Below are 18,233 nucleotides of genomic sequence, written 5' to 3'. Positions count from 1 at the left end.
AGCTACTTTATTCCTAAAAGATATTCAGTTAAAATACTACATTCACTGATTAACTTCCTGAAATCGCGAAATAATGGTTTATTTAAAGAGGAAAAGTTGACGATTGGAAGATTTCAAGTTAGTTTTAGTTGATGATTGAATTTGTTTTTGCTTCAGCTTTTTCTAGGATTTAGTTATTTAGAAGTGACAATCAGTAATCAATTAAATCATGATAAAACTCAATAACACTTGAATACATTTGTTATAGAGCTTTGACTGATTATAATCAGTTACTCCTTAAAACTATGACTTTGTCATTACTCGCTGTTTAGTAATTCCTTTAATTTAATCACACTTGCAATTTGAAGGTAACATCACATGATAGAATAAAACTTTCGATAAACTGATCGGTTAAACAATAGAATGATTAATTTATTTATTAAACTCAATGATTACAATTCTTAACCAATTCATTGGTAAAGTCTGAAAAAATAACATTGTATATCGTACATTGAAAATGATTGGAAACAGAACTGCTCTATTAGATCAATTCTAACTATAATGATTATGGTACAATTACCTATGATATATTTTGAGCAATTGATATGTTTCACTTTACTCGGTTTAATTAATCTAACTTGAATCTACAATTTATAAAATAATTACTCGATGAAGTCTGCAATTTTGTATATCGCGCCCAACCAGATATCGGTGAGTAATAATGAAATGTAGTAGCTTTTAGTTTCAAATGTTTACAAAATGTTAACTAATTCAACTTGTTTCGATGTTAAATGTATAAATGTTGCAAAATTAATTCAACATATAATCATCTCTCATCGTCATCTTCATCTTCATCATAGTTGTCCACTTTAGTGGGTCTTCTTCTCCTTCTTATTGGTAATTTAGTGGTTGCTCTGATTTCTTTAGAGTCAAACTTTTTAAACTCATCATGGTCATCATTGATATTATGATTTTTATTATTATTGGTTAAACTAGTTTTTAGACTGTGGCCAGATGATTTACTGTATTTGTCCCTTGACTGATAATTTGTTCCTCTCAATTGGGAAGTTGATGATGAAGACGGAGAGGATTGTTGTTTACCTTTTTGTAATCTATCACTTCGATGTGATTTACTTTCTTCGACTGAAAATTCATCTCCATAAGGCGAGAAACCTGGAGGTGGGTCACTTAACCATGCTAAATCAGTAAATCTAGAAGATGATAGTGACTTTTTGGATGTATGTAAACTATGGCCAAGATCATCTGGATCTTCAGTGGCAGCGTTTCTAACGGCATCGGCAGCAGCTTCAGCTGCTTCCTCTACCTCGTCTTCATTTTGGCTCGATTCAGGCTTATCCAGAGAAACTGAGAATGACAAAGGAATCTTGGGTAAACCCAGACGAGGAAGCTCAATTTTGGGTAAAGATATTTTCGGTGTTAGCTTTTTAAGTATTCCAACAACACCAAGACCAGCCACAGCTTTAGCAGCAAGAGCCTTCTTTTTACCTAACAATGGTGAAGTTCCGATGTAAATTTTGGGCTTAATTATGATCCTAGGCTTGGCTAGGATATAATTTTTCTTGCCCAGTAGACTAAATAATGTTGCACCGTTGAGATGGACACAAATGATTAACAGGATTGGACACAAAATAACACTAATCCTCATCGTAAATGCTTATTTGGAGGAAAAAACAAAGTCACAAAACACAAAATTATATTACACAAGAAAAAATGAACCCAAAGTGGATAATCGTTTATTTTGAAGACCAAAATTTGGAAAGATAATTCTGGTTCCACTAAACAATAATCAGACAGATTTTCCAAAATAATAGGCGATTCACATTTTCATTAGATTGTCATCTCTTATTCACTAATAGTTGACTTATTTAAATTAATCAGAATGTCCGGTCAAAGACAAGATGTTTGTAGGTTTTAATGCAAAATTTGATTGTCTTCACCAATGCACAAAGTTAAACTATTTAAGTATATGATTTAAGAAATGGTTTATTGACAATTAAAAATAGTTTTGATGATTGACCCGGCTGAAACAAAATATTATCCTTCCCTTTTTCATCATTTTTCATCATCTTCTTTGAGCTTCCTCCTTCTTTCACTTCGGACTTTCACTCTCGATTGGCCCGGAAAAATGTTTTAATGTAAACTTGAGGTAAGAGGAAGTGGCTTCATCTTACTTTCACTATAATCATCACCATCATCTTGCTGGTGGAAACATCAACATGCAATCCAATCAACATTTGAGCTTGTTTTTGATTTGAAATCAACTATTAGGATATATTCATTCATTCATCTGTAATCGTTTTTTTTTGTTTATGGGTTTTGTTGCTTAATTTGATATTTTAATTACAATTGAAATAATGACCAATTTTGTTTGAATAATTTATTTGCCCTTTTATTTTGCCAATTGTTAATCAATTATAAGTTATTGATTGTTTAGTGTGCCAAGATTAGGCATCTTCAAAGTCACTTTGCGTTTCCAAATTAGTGACAATCAATTCAGATTGAGTTACATGTAATCTGATACATTCCCATAAGCACATACTTCAAAATGTTAAATAGCAACTATCAATTTTAAAATGGCCTATTGATTTATATAAAATCGTTGAAATCAATTGTCTTCATTTGCGTTTTTCAACAGCAAATTATTGATGAATCAAAAAGCCCAGAAGTGGTTGAATGGTCAAGATAAATTTTGAATTAAGTGACTCCAGTTTGCATGTTTGCGTTAACCACGAATTGTCTGATAAATATTTGTAGTCTATAATAGATGAAGAAAGTCGGGATCAGGTAGACTTTACAATAAAATGGATTTAAATATTTTGAATTCAAGTCTAATTATTAAGTCTTGACATCACCAGAACCATTTTAATGGCTTATTGAATCTGGATTTATGAGAAGCTTGATTGGAAAAGGAATATTCAGGAGCATTGATTGGCGTTTATGACGAGAAGATTTTCTTTATTCATAATGTTGTTTATATCAAATTGATGATTGACTCAAACTGGTTCACTTTTCATCAATCACATAAAAGTTATCAGCTATAAATACATGTCCAACTATTAAAGTATGTGTTTGAACAATGAAATATTGTTTCCCGGGAATAGTGAAAACGGTTGGTAAGGAATCACAGTAGGTTGTCCACTTTGTACCAGTACTTTGTTTACCATCAAGTGTCCAATAACAAGTTGTTGATCATGTAAATGACTGAATAAATAAGAGAACAGAATATAAACAAAAAAGAAACATTTAACTTTAGCTGATTGAGTTTATGGAAAGAATTAAATGAAATCTGGAAACAATTAAAATATTATTAGACTTCATCAGCTTTCCAACAAACTCAGTTTAACTCACCAATAATCGTTTTTCATTAAAACGCCAATTGATGTCCACTCTGCTCTTTTCTTCTCGTTTTAATCCATTTCCAATAGCAAGACTTGTTTTCACTAGTTTTCCGTTGCAGTAGAGGTGTTAATCATCGCAATTATTTATATTAAACTGTTTGTTTTATCACCATCAATCAGATAACCATCACCAAACCATCGAATACAAAAAAGCAAACCTTTCATCGTCGGCATTGACCAAATTAATAAGAATTTTAAAAGAAACTGCCAAATCAAGTTAAATCCAATCAGCAATCACCATCATCAATAGATATATCTTATAAATAGATCACGAAAAGCTGTAAAAAACACACTTGTAATTAACGGTTAGCTGGTTAGCAAAAGACCGGTAACCGGTTCAATATTAGCCAAATAAAAATTACATTGTAATAAAAGCGCCATCTAAGATGGTAAAAGTGTATGACTTTAAGCTAACCTTTTCAACGAGACTTGTAAATTCAATTGGCAATATCTTCGTGTTTAATTGTAATTTGTAATCTAAATGCTATAAATTTAACGTAATTTACGCATTTCCTGCAAACCAAATACATTAATTATACACAAATAACACTTTCAAGCTGAAAAATTTGATGTACCTTGAAATAGTGTCTTTAAATCTGTCTCTGTAGCTCATAATGCTTCTGGTCATGGATCGAAATTTTTCACTTGATATTGAATTATGAACGGTTTGAAATTTAAATTTTTCCTGCCATTCAATACTTTTTGATTTCAAAACAATTGCCATTGAAATAGCCTTGCATTGATAAGTTATCAGATTTGCCAATTACAATTCAAACTGTTTACCGGCAATTAGTCTCAGTGATCGTGTACAATTATTAATGTGTGCTTATCTTGGAATATAATTATCTAATTCAATTTGTTTTGATTGTTCAGAGCTTCATGTTTATTGCTGTACATTAAATTAAGATGAACGATTAGAGTAACTTTGAGCCATTTAAGCTGTTGTAAACTCCATTTCGTCATTTTGTTATTTCAATCAACAAATTGTGACCAGCATAAACCAACTAGATTAATCTAGTCAAGTGAATAGCTTAATTTGAAATTCATTTTTTGATCAATTAAGTTTCAATTTGATTAGTTTTCATGTCTTTTAGTAATGGAAGAAAAGAAAGGAAGAAGTTTAATCTAAATTGTTGACTTCATTAAAATGATGAAAAGGGAAAGTGATGTTAATTGAGATGATTGTAATGAGAATTAATCGCATGTTATTAATGTTGAACAAATTAAAGCTAATAACAAGCAACAAATATTAGAAGAAAAAAAATCAAAGACGACATTAAAAGGAAGAAATAAAATCATTTGACGAACTAAAGTCAATATTGAAAATTTCAATTCTCAGCTAAACTAATATTTCCTGATTTCACTACAAAATAAACTTCTGAATAATATTGAAAAAGAAACAAAAAAATTGGATAAATATCACAAGTCAAAACATTTCAAACAAAGATCACTTAATAGACAAAAACAAGAAATAAATATCTTAAGGGTTTCAATCTTATCAATCTTGGTTAAGAAAGATTTATCTGACTTTCATTAACAAATAATCCAATCTTTCAGCTACCATCAGCAAAAAAAATCAACACTTACCCTGAATAAGAACCATAATTATTAGAGTAAATTGATTACCTTTTGTTTTGGTTGAGTGTTGAAGTGAAAAGCGGCTGACAGAAAGACGTTCACATGATTCACAGATTTAACAGCTGATTTACTATAAACTTGCAGTTGATTTACAGTTGATTTATAGTTGGCTTAAGGATTGTTAAAACTGGTTAAAATAGATGTCAAGAGTTAATGATAATTTAATGATTAAATGGGTTTATCGTGATGTAACATCCGCCAACAGCTGAGATCAGCTGGAATATTAGTATTGAGCGGCCGTGGCCGAGTGGTTAAGGCGATGGACTCGAAATCCATTGGGATTTTCCCGCACAGGTTCGAATCCTGTCGACCGCGAAAGTTATTTTTCTAATTATGATAAAACTCTTGATAAACCAATCATGAGTTATCTTTTGTCCACAGCAACATGATAAGTTTATAAACTGAGTCAGTGAAGACACTAACAAAGGCAACAAGATTTGGAGAATCTACAAGAACGAATTCTCATTGTAATTGTAATATCCATGGTAACGCTTAAGGGGGGCAACTTTACATAGCAATTTTTTCCTTTCATCTATTGTGTTTTTAGTTTGGCCTCATCTTCAATTTATTGTAAAATTAATCAATGTTTGATTTATCTAGATTGCTATACTTTTCATTAGCTCGATATCCATTGTTCATTTACTAGGTTAATTAAGGTTTTCTCCTTGTTTCTTTGATAGTCATTTTCATTTACTAACCTCTTGATATTTTCAAAAGAATTGTTTTCATTTCAGTTTCTCAATTAGTTTCAAATTCTGTTTTGTATTATAAATTAACTTTGGTTTGATTGATCCTTTCATTTAGCTGAATTTGGATGACAAAAAAGTGTTAATGGTAAAGGATGAATTTCATCCATTCAAATATTAATTGTTTTTATACAAAATGCAATAATTTTTGATTATTTAATACCATTTTTGTTTTTTTTCTTCTAAAGGAAATTTTAAGGATTTCACCAAACATTGCAGTTATAATGCGCTCTTTAATCATATATCAAATGATTAAATTATAAGTTTAAGAATTATGAAAGATCCCATCCTCTTTCTTGTACAGAGTGTAATTTCTTTTCCAGATTCATGGTTAGTACTTGGCATCTGATTCCCATAGCCTTTGTCTTTTCAATCAACTGTTGATAAGGAGAAACAGCTTGAGTACCCATGACAACATGACCCAATTTTGAATCAATTTTAGCGTCCAATCTGGCTTGCCGAATCAGATTTGCAATCCATTTCTCAGCTTCTTCTGGAGTCATGTTGAGTTTTTCAGCAAGCATACTGGATAATAAAAGAAAGTTAAGATTAGCAATGATAAAATATCAAATGTCAATAAATCTAATAAAATTGACTAAAGTATGAAATACTTACCCAATGGATATACATTCATGGATCTGACAGAAAATTTCAAAGACAAATAGACGAGCATTTTCGATGAAATCATCTTTTAAAGCAACTAAGAAGAAATCATGATCGAAGACTTCAACACATTCACGAAGTTTCTTTTGAGCTCCATCAAAATCAAAGTTGACACATAGACACTCAACAAATTCAGTGATTGGATCACGATATGTATATGATTCTTGTTGGATAACTTTAACCAACTCTTTCATGTGCTCTCGTCGTTTACGATGTGTGATGACAGAGGTAGTCAAGTACCTCAATATATGTGGACACATAGTTTGAACAGCATTCAAATATGGATTATTGGTTTGTTGTTTTGGATAATTTACTTTCTTCTCAAGAAACATGTCAATTAACATGTCACGTCCTTGGGAATGGTTGAAAAATATAAATAAACTCCAATGAATTAGCCATGTTCTTTGTTGTAAAAGATGTAATTGGTTTGCGAAAAAGGGATAACTGTCTATGAATTCTTTGAGACGATTAAAATCCTCCAAAGCAGCTTCCCATCGCTGCATCAATATTTCGCAGGCCAACTTTCCCCACAAGTTGCTAAGATAATTTTTATCATTTGGAGAAATAAGCATTCTATGGGAGGATAGATATTGAGCGGCACCAGAGTAGTTACCACATTCATATTGAAATTTAGCAAATTCTAATAAGCTATCGATCATGTCTGGATTAAACTACAATAAAAATGAGAGAAATAGAGTTAGACTATTGTACATTATAAAGTTGATTTTGATAATTACCCCATGATTTTTCTGTAAATAATCCAGTAATTGACGGACGTCTCGAGCCTTAGCAATTTCTTGACTAATAGCTTCATTAGTGAGCAATTCTAATATGGGTCGAGTAACACTTTCAAGTTCTTTCAACTGTTTAACGACCTTAATTCTGTTTTCCATAAATTGGTCTGGAGGGATTTGATCAGGATTTAGCTGTTGCCAAACATCAATGGCAAAGTCAACCATATTGGTGTTGTTAAGCAGACCGAGCTTGACTTGTAATAATTCATCTTCATTATAAATCTAGTGCAGAACAAATTTTTAAAAGATAACATTAGATTGACTAAAAGCCGGTGAAGTGAGATATCATACATAGGAATAAATTGATGGGTGAAAAAGGATTGTACAAATATGGTGGATCAGGCTTAGATTTACTTACATGATTTGTGGACAAAAACTCAAGTAAGGGGAATACCAGATGACGATCTAAATATTGACCCAACTTATTCGTAAGCTCCCATTCAGCCATGGTATTTATTAATAAAATGAAACAAAGTGTTAAATTAATCAATGATTAACTTCAGAATTACACACGTGTGATAATTTTCAGGAGTAAAAAACTGCAGAAACCGGAAAAATGGAATAATTTACCACAAGATGGCAGGATTCACAAAGCAGTTACATTAGGTAGAGCCACTAACAAAAGAGCTCTTTTTTCAAATTGACTTTATTCAATTTGCATGTAATGTTCATTGTAATTATTGGTGATGATTAAATATCAGCCTTTATTCAGCAATGATTTTGTTTCACTTGAACACTTTTTTATCGGAACACTGATCTTTTTATTCTAGTTAAAGTCCATTTTTTTGGTCTTTTTCGCAACTGCTTTTCCCATAATGAATTTGGGTCTTTTCAATCAGGATTGATTGTATTGCATTTCTTGCTATGAACCACGATAATTTGAAGTTTTAAGGGTAGAGTTCAATAATAAATCGATAACTCTATAAGTTAATTGCGGAAATTTCTAAAGCAAGATATCTTTATTGCTGATTCAATCATCGCATGTTAGATCATTAGCATTGAAAAATAGTCCCGAATAATGTTTAGGCTTACGCTAACTGAATAATGAAAATCTCAAGATGAAACAAGATACATTATTAGACTTTATTAGACAATATCCTATCCTGGAATTTGCTGATATTTATTTCCAATAATTTTTTACAAGATAATTAGTCGATCATTTGGTTGATTGGAGTTTTGGCAACATCTTATATTTTTCTGATTCACTCTAAATTTTGTTTGATATTCCCGCTTTGGATCACATTGGATCCATTCTTCATATCGAGTTCTTGTGATTCAAAAGTTTTCAATAACACTGTTAGAGATACGTCGGTTACAGGCTAGTTTGGTTAGTATAACCAGTAACTGTGGTTCTTTCACCCCCAGTTACAAATAACCGGTTACTTGCTGGTTACAAATTTCTTACCGCCAAATTCAAAAATAAAAAGTTTGATTTTCCATCTTTTATCAGCGCCATCTATTAATGTATTTAGAAATTCGTCGTTTACTTTCTTTACTTTCTTTTCAAATTTCCCTCTCAATGTAACCATCAAGTAACCGGTTATTTTGTAACCGGTTATAGTAACTGGTTATAGTAACCATACTTGGTTACTTTTTCCCCCCTCTAACCAAGTAACCGGTTACCAGTAACCAACTGGTCTCTAAACACTGTTATTATAACATTTTTATAAACCTGAAAATTATCTAACCCCATCTAACGTTAACCCTATTTCAAGTTGAATTTGGCCATTTTTTTTAATTTTGAACTGTGTATGCTGTATAAGAACGGAGATACATCATGACCACCAGAAGGAAAGCTAAAAAAACTATTGAGGACATTCAAACCGAGGATAAATATCAAGATAAAGAAAATTTATTGAGAGCTTTAGACGATCATGGACCTAGTGTGCTCTACGATTTTGAGCTTTTGAAGTCGTATTTTCCTTCTAAATCTGACGGCCAAGTAAAGTAAGCTGAATAATTAGCAATTTCACTTTATCCATATCTTAACTATGTTTCATTTTTACAGATTTCTGGTCGATTCTTATGAGAAAAAAGGTAAAGATCTCAGTCTCAAACAAAATTATTTGGATCGATTCACCGAAATGAAGAATGTAAATCAGTGGTTATCAGTTATTTCAAACTGCGTTCCTTTCCCCGCTAAAAAAGACGATTTCTCTCGTGTTTTGTTGGATATTTTCACTCAGTTTTCTGAAGATACGATGAATGACTATTACGATAAGGTAAATGGTGAGGAAGAGGAAGAAGACGCTCGAGATCCTGAGGATGATGAGGATACTGACGCTGGTGAGGATAATGAAACTAATGAGGACAGTGAAGAAGATGAGCAAGATGAGCAAGATGAAAACAATCGTAACAATGAGAGTGGAAATGGTCAGGAAAATCTGAAAGATGCTACTTCTGGAACTGTCGATGTAGAAGAGATAGATTATAACGCTATCTATTCTTACTTCAATGAAATATTAAATAGAAGATTTCCATTCCAGCTTCAAGATAAAGAAGCGGCAATAGCTCTTTCTCTGATGACAAATATTCGTGAGATGGTTGAACTTTTAAGAAATGAAAATGAGAAATCTTTTTTACAAGCTGAATCCTGGTGGAAACCAACTGCAGCTATCACCAACGGTACAATAAATGGTCAAGCTGATAATCCTAATGGTAATGGAACAGCTAGTAATAGTGCAAATAATGAAATTAATCGTGATCAACCTGAATATTATGAAGATTTACCTCGATTTCGTAAAATAAGAGATTGTTTGAACCCTCTTAAAATTCCTAGCTGGATCTTAAATGACAATCACGACCTATTGTCTTCGTATCTCATTTAACTGCATTATTAATTGGTCCTAAAAAGACAAAAAAGATTTTGGTTTCATCTCATTGATGGATTTTATTTAAATTTCCATTAGACATTAAGTGAAATCCAATGAAAAGACTTAATGGCCTAAAAGAGTCAACTTTTACTTAAAGTTCTTAATAAAATAATCATAAAGTCTCAGCTCCAGTTACAAAAGTTATCCACGGTAAAGCGTGTCGAACATCCGTGAATATGCTGGGTTTCCTGGGAAAAGCACAAACATCAGATGGTTTCCAAGAAAAGACTCCGAGTAAATACCACCTTTGACGAAAGGGGTACATAAGTGGTCCTCCATCGTCACCCTAAAAAGTGAATGTATGTAAAATGTCGTAGACTATAAAAAGAAGTTCAACTTGCGAATCATCTCTACTTACAAAGCATACATCAGCACCAGGTTTAGCCGCACAAAACATAGTATTTGTAATCACATTTTGATAAAACGAACGACAAGTTGATGCCGTGATAAGATCTAATTTGACTTGACGAAGCTTATTTGTTGGAGTTGAACCTATTTTTTATAATTTTAATAATTGTTATTTAATAAATTTTGTACTTCTGTGAACTTACCTTGAGCAACTGTTGATCCCCAACCCAAAGCTAAAGTTGTTATTCCATCAATAATCTCAAATGATGATCTGGGTAAACAAATTGGTCTATAATTGAATGAGTTTTGATTACCTCTTGATGGAGTTAGTTTGAGAAGAGCATAATCATAATCGTAATTTTCAGTGGAAGATAATGGATGAAATGAGATTTTAGAAACTTTAAATAATTCTTTTGAAGACTCTTTTGCTGTTAAATCAAAACCTCCAAGAATAACTGTAAGATTACTCAAATTGAAATCCCATGATCGTGTCCTTGGATAAGAAAGGTTCAAAGGAAGAAAAAAAATTAAATCAATTTGCATAAATTATGTTTTCGCAAATAATTTTTAACTTACAATGATTTAATTTTTCTAGCTGAAGTCAAAATGTAATAAGGTGCAACCACAACTCCACCTCCTATGAAGTCTTTTCTATAACCTAAAGCAGCCTTGATTACGAGAAATATACAAAGAATCAAATCAATTTGATTGACTAGAACATTGACCAAAATTGCAATGCTAACTCTATACTCACCATCCAAGGATATTCATTGGAATTGGTTTCTTTTCCTCCAATTACTCTAGTGTTTTTGATGTTCATTATACCACAGTTTTCCAAGTTAGGATAAATTGGTTTAGAATTTATTCCATTTTTAATGTTTGTCCCTGGGCTTGTTGGTCGCGGTGTTGATTGACTTGATGGCATTGGTGTTGAAGAAGTTGATGGTTTATCAATATACACAGGACAGCTTTTTGATCCAATGGTATTATCTTGAATCCATTTCAAATACCTAGAGGTTCGAGTGTAAACGCCATAATAGAAGGGTCGACCACAACCAAGGCCAAATGACACCAAACCAACAGCATAAAGAGTCCCATCTCGTCTAAACATTAATGGTGATCCTGAGTCACCTTGACATGAATCTTCGTCTTGATTACCTCCGGCACACATCATACTTGAAGTAATTACTTCTCCGTGAAACTCTTGACACTCTCGATTGGTTACATAAGGAAGGGTAACATCTCTCAGTACCTTACTAGGAGCACCATCCTCGTTAGTAAAGCCCCAACCAGCGACAGTTAAATTGTTAAAGACAACCATTTCTGGCGATGGCAAACAGATCGGAGCAACAGTAAACTGGTCAAATGTCAAGTTTCCGTCAATTTTTACTAACGCAATGTCATTATACAATGCTGAGCCAGTTTTCTTATAATTTTCGTGCATTTTGATTGAACGAATCCGATAATAAGTTCTGTCTACAGTTAGATCGTGAGCGCCTATAGCCAGTTTAACTGTTCTTGGATTGTAAGCTGGACTAGATGAATTGTCGAAACAATGAGCTGCTGTTAAAATATATTGATTTGTTATCACAGTTCCACCACAGAAAGGTTCACCATTAAGTTTTAGAAAGGCTACCATCCAAGGATAACGATGCTTAGGATTAACTTCGTGACCACCAACGATTCTTTGATCAATATTCTCTGTACCGCAATCTGTTAGAAATTGTGGATATTATTATAATATTAATAGTTTCTTGGAATGAATGTCAAATAAATGCTACTTACAGCACTGAGTGTTGGCTTGGTAAGATGATGGTTTATTGCTACCGGTTGAAATGTATTGTGGAGTCCATGTTTTCCTCTCGATTTGTAATTTAAGTTGTTTCCCAATGGGCTGAAGAGCGATATACTCCATAGCAATCAATTGACTGTCCATAGACATTTGTCTCATAGAAGTTTGATTTACAATTGTCGGAACGATTCGACGATCATTAGATTCGATTGCAACCAGGAAGTCCAACTCATGTCCTATTGGTTGATCTTTTTTACGATAACGAAACGAAAAATTGACATCAACCTGAGATTTGTCAGGATTCTCAACGAACCAAATACACCTGAAAGGTTCAGTTCCATTCCAAGCAGGAATCCATGTTGAAAAGGTGTTGATATCTGTCTTGGTAAATCTTTTGAAACAAGTTGTCTCAAAACGTTTAACAATTAAATTTGAATTATTATGAATAGCATCTGAGCAAAGTGTCAAATTAAAATCATAAGAAGGAACAAAAATCCATATTCTTTCTTGTTGCTCGTCATACCTGATTCAGTGACAAAAAAATAAAAGACAGGTTAATGAACATTTCCAGTTACAATTAAACAAAAAATGCAAATAATCTAATATACTTACTCAGAAATTGTATTATTCTGGTCAATATGAAAAATACCCAACGGACAAGAGTTTGAATCGGCTTGAATATTTTCCATAAGAATGTCAATAAAAGCGTTTTTATCTGTTTTTTCAGACTTCAAAGATAATTCAAATTAGACGAAAAATACGAAAAACGAAAGTTTAAATTAAAATAACTTACTTCTATGTATATTGATTTATATCCATTGGGATTAGCTGGTAGCTGATTTAATTCAGTTGGAGATACTTCGATTGATTCATTTGGTTCAAGATCAAGATTATAAGTTGGATAAAAACTATAGATTGGGTTGATTAAAATCCCAAGAATCACCAAATAGTTCCTGAGATGAGTTGTCACCATCATGGTGGCTGGCCGAGTATTGACAATGGAAGCAACCAGTTACATTGACTAATTAACACGAGCTGAATCATCACCACAATTGTCATTATGATGATATTATTATAATTAAAGACAAAACTATGGACAAGAAGGAGAACAAAACAAAGATGAAAATAAAAGCGAGCGTAACAATGAACAGTTAAAAAGAAGACAAAAGATGGCATCACAAATAGGAAAGACGACAAAATTGATTGACGGTTTTGTTTGATTTTGAAAATAAATCAAATCAATGAGAAGACATTAAAATAGAGTCGACTAAAACAGTGTGTTCATGCTAAATCATCCTGCCTTGATTTAATTGTTTACATGTTAATAGCCTTGATTGTAAATGATTATTTATGAAAACCGATGAAAAGTGTAACATTGTTTAGGAATTGTTAATTCCTTTAATTCATTGGCAACCATTTGTTAATATAGTCATTGTATTTACGACGTTCAATTATCCCTAATTATTCATACTACATATTTAATTACTATGGTGAATATATATGGTTAATGAAATGATTGTAATGAATTCAAATAAACAAGCTTACTGTCAATGAAAATTAAAAATATTGTCCTTTAACCATTTTAAAGAGTGAAGTTTAAAGTCTCAAAAAAAGACTTTACTTTTACTCAATACTAACCAATATTTACAATATTCTGGACTTGCCACTTGAATCCTAAGTCTTCATTAGGTTTGTAGTTTTATTTATGGTCAATATCCCATGATGATGAATGTATTCCAATGAAAACTGTTCTTTGATCAAGATTCATTTGCAATCGTTTTCAAGTTTTTCAAACTTTTATAAACGCTTAAAACAAACTGGTTAAAGGTGTCTCTGAGTTAGCTTGTTAGCAATAGAGTTTGCACTACAATCGTTATTTTTGGACATTTTCGCGTTTTGCTCTTTGCAAAAAGTTTGCAGTGTTTCGCTACCCACTTGCGATCCATCAGGGCATTCTGGTAACCCATACACAAACGCAATTGGCGAGCATTGGGTTTTGTATTGCATCTCATCGTCTGTCTGGGTGTGAATGAAATCCATGACCGAGGCGATCATGATGAAGACAAGAAGAATTGTTGAAAAAGTAAGGAAATTCATTTTATGAACTTATAATGATGGCACGTAATGATACATTCAATGAAAAACCATCATAGATAAGGAAACTAAAAAATCAAATAAAATCTAATTCTACATCTGAACGAAATGAAATCTTTCAACTTTGAAAGTGATTTTATCGAAACCAGCTAGAAATCAGAGAAATCTTTTAATTGCATTTGAGTTTTTATGTCGCTAAAGGAAACTCTTAACTCGAAAGTAAAAGTTTTGGACTTATAAATCAACAATAAACCAGGATGTAATGAAACTAAACAAATAATTTGCTTCCCAATTCTTCTGAATATGGATTGTTTTTCCGATCACCCTGAATAGATCTTCTCAAGAAACTGAGTTCCTAAAAATCTCAAGTATTTTTTGTTGCTGTAGTCCAATTATGTCATCGTTCCGTAGCAAGTTTCTTTGCCACAATTTTGGGGAAAAATGACGAATCAGGAAAGTTTTTTCATTGATTAGGTTACAATAAACCGACTTCTCAATGAAAACTCATCGCCAGAATAAGAAATACAAAAATTGATATTTTTAGCTTTTGTAACATTTTTATTATTCATTTTGTAATGAATAAAGCGTTTCTGCAAGAGCACTCAATAAATTTCACTTCGAGTTGAGATTTGCTCCTTTTTTGGTTGCAGGGAGTAAACTGATTCCGTCTGTTCAATTAAAAAGTTTCCTGTTGTACATTCGTTGAAAATTTGATCTTTTTTGTACAGTTGGAGGTACGCGATTTTTCACCTATCAATTTTCATTTAGCTTGAATAAAATTATGATTTTTCTAAGTGAAAATCACAGGTTGTATGACAGAAAGCGGTAAATGTAGATAATCATTGAGAAAATTATCATTTTGTTTCAGTAAAGAATTAATTTGCTTTTATTACAGGATAGTTGAATTCAGAATAGCGACAATAAAGATACATAAGTCTAGTTAGTGTATTTATTTTTAACAAGTTACATCAACTAAAAGCTTAAGGATTTGACTTTGAGTTGCAGTATGACATCAATATGGCGCAAAAGTCACCTTGACGTGTTACTATGCGAAATGAATCACAATCGTACTTTTTGGACATTTCCTTTTTGTTTTGCTCGTTACAATAATCTACTAGTTGGCCATTAGTCACTTGTTTTCTATCAGGACACATTGGTACTGGGAAGCGCAAAACCGACTCTCGAGAGCAAATCATTTGGTAGTAAGGATCTGCAGGCATCTGAGTCTGAATGAAATCCATGACCGAGGCGATCATGATGAAAGCAAGAAGAATTGTTGAAAAAGTAGGGAAATTCATTTTATCAACTTATAATGATGGCAAGAAACTAGAAATTATATCGAACAATGTTAACGAAAGAAACAGTTTTTTGAAAGTGATTTTCAGTTACATAATTCATTCCTTTTATACATCTTGAAGCATATTCAGGTTTCTTTAAAACAATTAAGAAAGAGGTTAAATTAATTCATTAAGAACGAGTTCAAATGTCAATGTATTAACTTGACTATTTATCTAATTACTAATAGCCATAGTATCAATATCGGTATAAGTGGTGTGACATTTTGACAAATGACAAATCTAAGGTAAATACATAAACGTTACAGACACTGAATTCAATCTAGAAGCTTATAATGTTATTTATTCAATACAATAAATGATGTAAAACGATTTTAATGTCAACGTATCTGAAGTCTAAGGTTTATCATGAATAATAGATTCCATTGCAAATAAACGGTACTACATTCACCTATTCGCAAACATCCGAAAAGTGGTTTATTGAATCCATTTTCATCTACTGCTGCGAAATCTTTCCGATCTCAGTTTAGTTCTTAATATACTACGGCGTATTTTATTTAAAGTCTGGCAATAGTCACCTTGAAGTGAAAAAATAGCATATGTAATACAAGTTTGTTTCCCGACCATTTTGTTTTGCTTAGAGAAATTGTGCAAGTTTTTCATAGCTTATTCATTGTTAGTATCGTTCCATCAAGATATTTATTCATTGCAGTTGGACTCAAACTGCCTATTGTTCAGCTATGGAAGCAGATTTTTTCATTAGAATCAATTGAAAGTTGTAACTTTTGAGGGTGAATCAGAAAATAGACTTATTTAAAGAATAAAAACTTTCTATTTTCAGTAAAGCAGATTAGTTTGATTTTAGGTTAAACTGGCAGTATTTTGTGACGAAAGGAGTTAGAGAACTGAAACTTACTATTAGAAAATAAAACTTGTTGGTATACCTCAGTAAATCAAAACTTTCTTCAGTTTGCCAACAGTTCTCTTGATTTTGGCCATTTTTTTAAAAAATTTTAGGCTCAATATTTCGAGAATGATATTACCTAAAATCCGCATTCTTTTCTCAATCATTAGGCTTTAGTATGGGCTAGAATAGGATAAAATTTTAGAGCATAAAAGATTCTGCAGGCAAAGTTATAGCATTTAGCACTTATGTTACCAGATTTTATGCTTCATTTATGGGTAAAATGGTTATTAAAACACAAATCTTATGATTTGTTAGTCAAATAGTCTGTTTTGCAACTTTTTACATAAATGAAATGTTTAAAAGATCATTGACAGAAATTTTGACTTTCGAGCTGAGAGTTTAGATACGGTGTGTTTGTAGGAACAAAAACTGAGTCGATTAATGCTATTAATTAACTTATCCGATCACCGATTCTCGAGAAATTCGAGGTCAAAGTTTAAACTTCGATCGACTTTTATTCAATTGTGTAAACAGATTTATCCATAAAACTTATTTTCCTGATGTAACTGTTGACAAGCAACTCGAAAATGCACTTATTTTAAGCTAAAAAACTTACGTCTTTTGTATAGCAGGTCAATTCGATTTTCGATTCAAACTGGCCGTTCTCAGTGAACACAAAAGTTAGAGCACTGAAACTTATTACTTGAATATAAAAGTTGTTGGGTTACATCAGTGAACCAATACTTTCTTCAAGTTGCCAAAAATTCTCTTGATTTCGGTCATTTTTTTAAAAAATTCGAGTCTCGATATTTCGAGAATGATAGTACCTAAAAGCATGACTCTTCGACTAATCTTTAGATTTTATTAGGTGCTATAATCTAATTCAAAATATTAGACTATTCAAGCCTTAATAAAATAAGTTATAGCACCATTACTCATGCTGTCAGATTGGGTTCTTGATTCATAAAGGCAAATGTTAACTTTTGATATATAAAAACAATACTCATAATAAAATAATTAGTTTAGATTTTCTTTGATATTCAGTCATATATTGTTATAAGGTATGTTAAAATCTAGTGAATAGTCGAAGAATGGTGATTGTGAGCGCTACAATTCTCGAAATATCGAAACTTAAAGTTGGGAGGCAAATGTCCAAAAATGAAGAGAACTAAAAATGAATGGAAAAAATTTTTCAATCGCTGATGTGTAAAAACAATATTTATTGTTAAATAATGAGTTTCAGTTCTCTAACTTTTGTGTTCACTGAGAACGGCCAGTTTGAATCGAAAATCGAATTGACCTGCTATACAAAAGACGAAAGTTTTTTAGCTTAAAGTAAGTGCATTTTCAGGTTTCTGATCAACAGTTACATCAAGCAAACAAGTTTCATGCATAAATCTGTTCCCACAATTGAATAAAAGCCAATCGAAGTTTAATGTTTAATCTCGATTTTCTCGAGAACTGGTGATCGGAGAAGTTAATTAATAGCGTTAATCGACTGAGGTTTTGTTCCTGAAAACATACCGTATCTCAACTCTCAACTCGAAAGTAAAAGTTTTCGTCAATGATCTTTTAAACATTTCATTTGTGTAAAAAGTTGCAAAACAGTTTATTCGACTAACAAACATAAGATTTGTGTTTTAATAACCATTTCACCCATAAATGAAGCATAAAATCTGGTAACA

The 18,233-nt window shown here is 32.0% G+C and overlaps 4 protein-coding genes and 1 non-coding gene across 5 annotated transcripts; 2 read left to right on the top strand and 3 right to left on the bottom strand.

Moving 5' to 3' along the window:
- Positions 1-390: 390 nt before the first annotated feature.
- LOC107367796 (uncharacterized) lies at positions 391-2,507 on the bottom strand. The gene has a single exon (XM_089265931.1). The coding sequence runs from the start codon at positions 1,643-1,645 to the stop codon at positions 806-808; it is 840 nt and encodes a 279-aa protein (XP_089122057.1). The 5' UTR covers positions 1,646-2,507; the 3' UTR covers positions 391-805.
- A 2,762-nt stretch (positions 2,508-5,269) lies between these two features.
- Positions 5,270-5,351, top strand: TRNAS-CGA (transfer RNA serine (anticodon CGA)). Its single transcript has one exon. It is a non-coding gene; the product is annotated as a tRNA-Ser (tRNA).
- Positions 5,352-5,995: 644 nt separating this feature from the next.
- On the bottom strand, positions 5,996-7,772 carry eIF3e (eukaryotic translation initiation factor 3 subunit e). Its single transcript, XM_015935425.3, has 4 exons — positions 7,598-7,772; positions 7,183-7,461; positions 6,398-7,116; positions 5,996-6,307 (listed from the first exon to the last, which is right to left on the bottom strand). Exons 1-4 carry the CDS (start codon positions 7,685-7,687, stop codon positions 6,055-6,057), a joined length of 1,341 nt encoding a protein of 446 aa, XP_015790911.1. The 5' UTR covers positions 7,688-7,772; the 3' UTR covers positions 5,996-6,054.
- Positions 7,773-8,907: 1,135 nt separating this feature from the next.
- LOC107367687 (uncharacterized) lies at positions 8,908-10,658 on the top strand. The gene is made up of 2 exons (XM_015935426.3): positions 8,908-9,186; positions 9,248-10,658. Exons 1-2 carry the CDS (start codon positions 9,017-9,019, stop codon positions 10,065-10,067), a joined length of 990 nt encoding a protein of 329 aa, XP_015790912.2. The 5' UTR covers positions 8,908-9,016; the 3' UTR covers positions 10,068-10,658.
- On the bottom strand, positions 10,104-13,369 carry LOC107367685 (transmembrane protease serine 9). Its single transcript, XM_015935424.3, has 8 exons — positions 13,046-13,369; positions 12,865-12,980; positions 12,246-12,775; positions 11,215-12,173; positions 11,037-11,128; positions 10,664-10,953; positions 10,471-10,604; positions 10,104-10,398 (listed from the first exon to the last, which is right to left on the bottom strand). The coding sequence occupies exons 1-8, from the start codon at positions 13,226-13,228 to the stop codon at positions 10,225-10,227; spliced, it is 2,478 nt and encodes an 825-aa protein (XP_015790910.2). The 5' UTR covers positions 13,229-13,369; the 3' UTR covers positions 10,104-10,224.
- Between the last annotated feature and the right edge of the window lie 4,864 nt (positions 13,370-18,233).

Source organism: Tetranychus urticae, chromosome 1 (assembly GCF_039701765.1).
Source record: "Tetranychus urticae isolate SD_2017Ah chromosome 1, NJAU_TeUrti_SD_1.0, whole genome shotgun sequence".
Classification (NCBI taxonomy): domain Eukaryota; kingdom Metazoa; phylum Arthropoda; class Arachnida; order Trombidiformes; family Tetranychidae; genus Tetranychus; species Tetranychus urticae.
This window is presented reverse-complemented; position numbering and strand designations above follow the sequence as displayed.